The sequence below is a fragment of the Mandrillus leucophaeus genome, unplaced genomic scaffold (assembly GCF_000951045.1).
Source record: "Mandrillus leucophaeus isolate KB7577 unplaced genomic scaffold, Mleu.le_1.0 Scaffold55, whole genome shotgun sequence".
Classification (NCBI taxonomy): domain Eukaryota; kingdom Metazoa; phylum Chordata; class Mammalia; order Primates; family Cercopithecidae; genus Mandrillus; species Mandrillus leucophaeus.
Window position 1 is genome coordinate 1013115 of NW_012105919.1, and position 8245 is coordinate 1021359.

Here is an 8245-nt window from a genome sequence, read left to right on the forward strand (position 1 = left end):
AAAAAAAAGAAAGAAAGAAAAAAGAATAGTAGCTAAAGCAAATAAAAGCAAGGGAGTACTGATCAAATCTGAGGTTGGAAAAACAATAAAAACCAAACGAAAGCACTTAATGACAGTGGTGCTGATGAGGGGCATGCAAACAGACACTCACACCTGTTACTTGTTGGAGGGTAACCCAACAGCACCCATGAGACATGTCAATGCACACACTCTGAGACCCAGGAATTTCACTGCAAGGAACTTGACTTCTGCATATCCCTGGAATATTATGGCAAAATATGTTCATGACAGCACAGACTGAAATAATTATGTACAAGACTGGAAAATAAGTGTTCACCAGTAGCAGAAGGGTTGCAGAAATTGTTCCTTCTGCAGAATGGATTCTGCAGTACGACGATTAAGGGGTGCACTGACACTGCACAGAATGTCCCTATGCACAGCACGGCCTCTTATTTATTTTTTTCACACGGAGTCTCACTCTGTCGTCCCAGCTGAAGTGGCACGATTTCGGTTCACTGTAACCTCCACCTCCTGGGTTCAAACAATTCTCCTGCCCCACCCTCCCAAGTAGCTGAAAATACAGGCCCCCACCACCACGCCCGGCTAATTTTTGTATTTTTAGTAGAGACGGGGTTTCACCGTGTTAGCCAGGATGGTCTCGATCTCCTGACCTCAGGTGACCCACCTGCCTTGGCCTCCCAAAGTGCTGGGATTACAGGCATGAGCCACCGTGCCTGGCAGAATATTTTTTATAATACATATAGTTAAGAAAAAGCACAAAACTATTTTTACAAAAGTAGAACCAGAAACTTATTTTGGGGAGAGACAATAAATTCAGTGGATTGGAAAGTATATGTATTTCTAATTTTATGCCTTTCATGGTTTAAATTTTTTTTTTTTGGGGGGGAGGGTGTCACTGTTACCCAGGCTGGAGTACAGTGGTGCAAACACAGCTCATTGCAACCTCCACCTTCTGGGCTCAAGTGATCCTCCCACCTCAGCCTCCTAAGTAGCTCCCGTGTGCACTGAAGCTAGGACCATAGGGATGTATCACCATGCCCAGCTAATTTAAAAATTTTTTTGTAGACATGGGGTCTCACTATGTTGCCCAGGGTGGCCCTGAACTCCTGAGCTCAAGTGATCTGCCCATCTCGGCCTCCCAAAGTGCTGGAATTACACATGTGAGCCACTGCACCTGGCCTGAATTTTTTAAACCATGTGTAATTTTATGTAACACATATATATTACAAGTACACACCATATTTCACATAAATTAAGATGTGTTCACTGGGGTTATCCAGATGGCAGGCTTACAGGCCATTTTTTTTTAATTGTCATAAAACATATATAACATAAAATGTGCGACCATCTGCACCATATCCAGAACTTGTTAAACATTCTAAGCAGAAATTCTGTCCCTATTAGAAACTAAGTCATTCCTTCCCCTCAGCTCCTGGCAGCCTCTAATCTACTTTCTGTCTTTATGAATCTGACTGTGCCAGGCACACCTCAGATTCATGGAGTCATACAGCATTTGTCCTTTTGTGATTGGCTTCTACTACTTAGAATAACGTTCTCAAAGTTCCTCCACGTTGTAGCATGTGTCACTTGCCTTTACAAGGCTGAGTAATATTCCATTGTACCGAAAGACGCACCTTGGTTTGTTTATCCACTCATCTAAGGACACGTGGGTTGTTTCCACTTTTGCTACTGTGGACAGTGCTGCGTGGACATGGATGTGCAATCTTTTGGTGTTCCGGCTCTCACTTCTTCGGGTATACACCCGGAGGTGGAACGCTGGATCCTAAGGTAGTACTGTTTGAATTTCTGAATCGCCAGACTGTTCTCCACAGTGGTTGCAACACCTTAAATTCCCACCAGCAGTGCATGGTGGCACTGTTATTTTAAAATTCATGTTTTCTTTTCATGGCTGCTGTGGAGGCTGCACTGTGGGCTTCTTGGTTTGTTCCTGACCTTGCTGGTGCCGAGTGCTGTGCTGCCAATGACCTTCCACAGCAATCTGGGAAAACCCCACACCCTAGACCAGGCTGGTGGTGGCCCAGGTGCGGCAGGGGCAGGGGTGCTGAGGTTGCCCAGGCCTGGAGGCGTCTGGACGGCAGACCTGCACTGCACCCCAAGAGGGGAGGTGACAACTGAGGCCACTCCTGCTGCCCTGGGGCAGAGAGGCTCCTGCAGAAAGTGGAAAACCTTAGTAAGGCACTTACCTCAATGGCCCCTCCCAACACAGGGCTTCCTGGTGACCTGGCCACAGCTGTGCCTGGAGGACGAGGTGAGGTGCATGTGGAGTCTGGACTCACTGCCTGTCATCAGCAGGGAATGCAGGCCTGAGCACAACCCCAGAGAGCTGCTCACAGGGCCAGCTCACCTGAGCTCTGGGAAGCAGCTCCGCACAGGCCCTGGCCTGCCACAGGTAAGCCAGTGTAGGACTGGGAACGCAGGAAGCCACAGGTGAGGCCTTCGGAGGCCGGTTCTTCCCACCCACGGGCAGCTGCAGAGTGTATCTCCTAAGGGCCCTCTGGGGTCAGGCCTGCAGCTGCTGGGAACTTCGAGCTCCCCTCTCCCAGGTTTCTCAATACTTGTTCAGGGAACACCTGCATAGAATAGGAAGTCACGGTGGGAAGTGAAAGCTGCAGACCGCTGGGCCTGGGCCAGGCCTCTGGATTCCAATAAAAGTTTGGTGCTGGGCCTGGGAACCTGCATCAGAGACGCATGCACTAGTTTGCGGATTGCAGATTTGGGCGAAAGCTGGCCTCATTTCTAGGAATTCAGAGGCAGGAGTGTGGCCCCCAAGCTGTGGCTGCAGGGAGAGCTCCTGCCATCAGCCATGAGTAGGGTACACACCTATCAGGTTCCTGGAGCCCAGCAGGGGTTGAAAAGTGAAAAATGAAAGGTCTCACTGAAGGGCAAGGCTCACCCCGACTCTGGAGCCTGCCTCCCTGCTTGGCTGAGGGTCCTTCAGGGACAAGAGGGCTCCAGGAGGACAGAACCACCCCCAGCTCCCCAGGGAGGCCTGGCCAGCTGGCATTCCCCCTGTGAGGATGTCGCAAAGGGTGACACGCTGAACGCCACACGGGCTCATTTAGTCCTCACCCTAGGAGGCAGGGGAGGCAGCAGGGGCTGCATAGCTAACTGCCCCAGCAGCCCATGGGTTCTGAGGGTGCTTTTCAGACCCAGGTGGTCTCTGAACAATCTGGAAGGTAGAGAAATGACTCAGTTAAAACACCCCCATACTGGCATGTGGGACTCCAGAACCCAGAAAGAACTTGTGACTGGGAATTTGGGGGCTGTCCTTGGTCAGGGGCCTGGTCTCCTGGCAGGTGGCTCGGCAGGAGAGGCACAGGGCTGAGCAGCCTGGTTCTGTCCCTGCCTCCTGGAGCTCCCTGCCCTTGAGGTTTTGGGTTAGAGTGACGGTGGCAGTGCCAAGAGACAGCTTCAGCCCCCTCCAAGCACCACTCTTTGATGCAGACCGAGTGTTTTCTCAATCCCGTGTGAGGTGGTTTCAGCTTCAGCCACCTCTTCCAACCTGGCTGTCACCTTGCGGCTGGAGCTGCAGGGAGAGGATCCGTCCTGGGAGGTGCTGGGCCGGAAGAGCCAAGATAGCACAGGGGCTCTCAGCAGAGCTGAGGGGCATGTCAAGGAAGGGGATGGTGGGAGGGTGCCAGCTGAGGGTGATGCATGGGGCCTGGGCTCTGGGACCCTGATCCAGTGGATGTGAGTGTGGTGGCGAGCTTGCCATGCAGAGATGAGACTGCGTGGTGGGGCTGGGCTTCCTCCTAGAGTCAGGGGAAAGGCAAAGAGGCTTCGCCTCTCCTCTCTCATCACAGTAATGACAGGTCCTGGAGCTGAGGAAGCCCATGAGGTGAGGCTGCATCCGGGAGAGCATGTCTAGGTCAAGGGGCAGGCAGCTTCTTCTCCTGGCCGCACACTCACCTGGTGTGACCCCACTATCTGTGGGGCTTTTTTTTTTTTTTTAAACACTGTCTCTGTCGCCCAGGTTGAAGTGCAGTACAGATTCTGGCTCACTGCAACCTCCACCTCCTGGGTTTAAGCGATTCTCCTGCCTCAGTCTCCTGAGTATTGAGTAGCTGGGATCATAGGTATGTACCACCACAGCCAGCTAATTTTTGTATTTTTAATGGAGAAGGGGTTTCGCCATGTTGGCCAGGCTGGTCTCAAACTCCTGGTCTCAAGTGATCCACCTGCCTCGGCCTCCCAAAGTGATGGGATTACAGGTAAGCACACCCCGCCTTATATGTCTCTTCAGAGGTGGCTCAGATCAAGTGATGTTGTGCAGGCTTTGGGTTTTAGACCGACTCACAGAAACTTTTTGCCCATTTTAAATTGCAGTTATCAGATGTTCTGAGCTCATTAACTACTGTACACTTACAGTTTTTACATTTTAGGATATGACTTTCTATTGACATCTAATTTATATTTTGCAGCACCTTGGACTAAGTTTTGAATTTGGGATTAGCTGTGACACCCATCCCCCACCTCCGATTAATTGTATACTCAGAGCCATCGCAACTTAAAGACACAAGGGAGAGGGTGTGGGAAGAAACTCCCAGCCCCAGAGCTCAGGGTATGACACTCAAGCTGACCAGTGACAGACTGCTGGAACCAGACCCCAATCTCCCAGCTGCAGTGAAAGAGCCAGGCAGACTCAGCTGAAATCTGGTCAAAGACTCTCAGGCTCCAGGGAAATTTACCTATCCAATATGCAAACAGATGAACCAGCTCAGGGTTCCTGAGCTTTCCAACCCTCCTGGCTCCCAACACTAGGGGAAGAAAGTCTATTTTTGGCAAATACTTCTGGGGCTGAATCAATGCATTCTGAGTAAGACAAAAATACTAAGAGTCTATTTTAAAAAGGGCTTCCATTCTGATCACCCCAACACCATGACTGTACAAACCAGTTTTATTAGGGAACTGCCCCAGGTGCATCTCTGTTCATGCTCTCATCACACCTGTTTCTCAGATCAGCCCAGGCTCGGAGGGAAGTTACCAGCTAAGCAAAGAGGAAAACTGTTCTGCAAAATAGCAACTGTCAGCTTAAGGCATTACTAACATTGCAGAAGGAAGCAAGATTACTAGGGACGTCTGGATAGCCCAGGACAGTGACTTCTGGGAACCGGAAGCTCCCTAGGGCCAGATCGTGCTGCCATCCAACTTGGGAGATGACACTATTGTGCTGGGATGGTGGGTAACTCTTTCAAACCCATCCATGTCACAGAACACTGTCTATTCCTTGAGCTTTTGGATTTAGAAATTAGTTATATAAAAAGTACTCTTGGCCCAGAAGCCCCAACATGTGTGTGGGTCTTGGGGCACTCCCTCAATCCTCCCTGGCTGGAGCAGGGGAGGATGGAGATACATGGAAGGTTGGTCAGGCTCTGTTTTAGAAATGAAGTCACGACTAGGAATCGGGAGCGAGGGGGCAGAGACCCCTGCTGCAATCACATGCTGAATCATTGTCCTCCTGAGAGCAGGCTCCTACGGTTCCTTCAGTCCACGGAAGTGCTCAGAGCAGGGCAGGCCAGTGCGGCCATGGAGCTGCCGCCCCCTCATTGCATGCCGAACCACTGCTCCTGGTCAGCCCACTGGGCCGCCTCACTGTCGCTGCCCTCCAGGTCCCCTTCTTCCCCACTCCCTTCCATGTCGTCCACATCCTCCTCCTGAGTGGCATCCGTGGGACTCTCCTCCTTCTCCATCTTCTGCATCCCCTCTAGAGACTTCTGGTCATTGGGGTCCAAACTAGGGGACAACAAAACAAAGGAGACGCCTGAATCTCTGCCTTGCTCTTGCTGGCTGATTCGTCATCTCCCTGGCCCGGCAGTGAAATGACTACACAGTCCCAGAGAATGTGCTAAAGCCTGGGCTCGCAACTCAGGCTTCCAAGGCTGGGTTGAGGGAGTCCACCACCAGAAGTGCAAAAAGGAGTCTTTTCCTAATTTTTAGAATGCTCAATTTGAGTTTTTCCCCACAAATTTCTTAAATTTTTTCATACCTATTACCCCTAGCATGCTGCTAGAGGCAGCTACCAGATAACACAAATGAAAAAGTGGCAAACAAACATTAACAGGTAAATTCAAATGTAATTCCCAGAAAGTTGGGTTTTTGAGCTACAGGGTTACAAAAAATAGGAATTTCTCTGAGTATAGGTGTCCCATGTTCTTATGATGTAATTAAACATATCAGTATTTCAGGAGCCAACCAAAAACATCACGCTGTACCATGGAACAGACTTGTAAACACCTAGGTTAGACCCCAGGACCCAAGGCTACCTCTACCCAAGCATTTGCATTTAGCAGCTGAGTGTCAGTACATATGCCACCCCCACCCCAAAGTTCAGAGCCTCTAGAACATTCATTTATTTGCCTCCTAAGCAATCTTTCCTCTTGCCTTGCTGACCATCACCCAAGCCAGCAGGTGTCCCACCCCTAGCAAACTCCACCTCTAATGGAAGTCTGGTATTTTATTTTCTCACTTGCTTCTGGGATTCTAAAAAGCAACTAAAACCCACATTGGCACCCTGTTTCTACCGATACAAATGCGGACCAATCTGTAACATCTCCTCATCTCCTGGTTGAAGCCTTCCACATCCTGTACTCTGAAGCTGTCACCCAAACCCAGGGTTCTTGCCCTCTGGACTCCCATCTTCCCTTCTACAGACTGCTATGAAAGCCCTTAGCACGTGGTATGGTCAGTCTGCATGTCTGAGACTGACAGCTCCCGAAACATAGCATCTCCAGTCGTCACTGAGATCCTAGGCACACAAGTGGTGTTTAACTGTGCGCTGAACAACTGAATGTGATCAGACTCTATATTAAAGACAGCCCTTCACCATAACCTTACAGACACACAGACAACCCTCAAAGAAACCACTTCTGTATTAAACAGTAAGAATACCACTATTTATTTAGTATTTACTATGTACCAGGCACAGGGCTAAGAGCTTTACATGAAATAATCATTTAACCCTCATTCGATCATTTAATATCTAATAAGGTAGCTAGATATAAACAAGGAAATGTGTTAGTAACTTGCCCAAGATCACAGGTGGTGAAGGTAGTATTCAAAACTTCAGACCTCAAGTTCTTAATGACTACAGTAGATAGAAACATGGGAAAGTACTTACAATACTTTGATTTGAAAAAGAATATAAAATATATACTAGGTACAACCCTATAAAAATATGTGTGGGCAAGGACAGAAGATGAGCTATACAAATGAACACAGATGTTATAGTGGTGTGGGATGGTTATGAGTGAAACAGTTCTCTAATGTTGTTAATATATTTTAAGAAAAAATTTTTAGAAGTCATGAATCCACAAATAACTCCTCTACCATTACTATTATTATTCTGCTTTCAACCATGGACACAAAGTGTGTGTGTGTTTCCATAACTCCATAACTCCTGTGACGCAGCTCACTGCCTCCTCTACCCTCCTCAGTGGCCTTCCCCCAAGGGAGGCTAGTGCCTACCTTAGTGCTATACTATACTGGTCCATTGCCTCCTGATACTCATTGACAGCTACAAGGAAATCTCCTAGGATCCGATGCAGGACACAGTCACTCTGATTAGCCAGTGCGTTCCTCAGCAAAGCAATTCCATCTTCATATTTCTGTTCTCTGCCTGGTGGAATAAAAAAGACCCTCACTGTCCTACTTGAACATTTTGAAAATACATTCCCATCTTAAGTCACGTACAAAAAAAACACAACTACCATTCTGACAATCTCTTTGCAGACATCCTCAAGATAACACCGGTGCAACACAAAGCGAGGGCAAGCACACCTGATGTCCTATTCAGTTAAGAAATCTGCAGTTTGAATTACAATGTTTTAAATGGGCTCTTAACTTTAAAAAGCCAAATTGCATTTGCCAACTAGCCCAAATTCAATGAACCAAATTATGAGTTCATCATAAATCAGGACTGAAAAAAAAAAAAAAAAACAGGGCCAAATGGGAAGTCATAAAATAATTCAGATAGCACCAAACAGTTCAAACTGGCTAAAACCAGTTAGTTAGATTCAGCTCAAACTAATTCAGGACAACTCAAACCAGATAACAGTGAGCCAAGGCTGGGCGCAGTGGCTCACGCCTGTAATCCCACCACTTTGGGAGGCCGAGATGGGTGGATCACGAGGTCAGGAGTTCGAAACCAGCCTGGCCAATATGGTGAAACCCTGTCTCTACTAAAAAAAAAAAAAAGAAAAAAAAA

The 8245-nt window shown here is 48.2% G+C and overlaps 1 protein-coding gene and 1 pseudogene across 1 annotated transcript in view; both read right to left on the minus strand.

Moving 5' to 3' along the window:
- Positions 1-3185: 3185 nt before the first annotated feature.
- LOC105552302 lies at positions 3186-3904 on the minus strand (annotated as a pseudogene).
- Positions 3905-4859: 955 nt separating this feature from the next.
- Positions 4860-8245, minus strand: part of ANAPC7 (anaphase promoting complex subunit 7) — a 44513-nt gene continuing 41127 nt past the window's right edge. The window contains exons 10-11 of the mRNA XM_011997859.1: positions 7507-7657; positions 4860-5775 (exon numbers count right to left, since the gene is read on the minus strand). Of these exons, the coding sequence (XP_011853249.1) occupies positions 5586-5775; positions 7507-7657 (341 nt within the window). The 3' untranslated portion in view covers positions 4860-5585. The remainder of the gene's footprint in view (positions 5776-7506; positions 7658-8245) is intronic.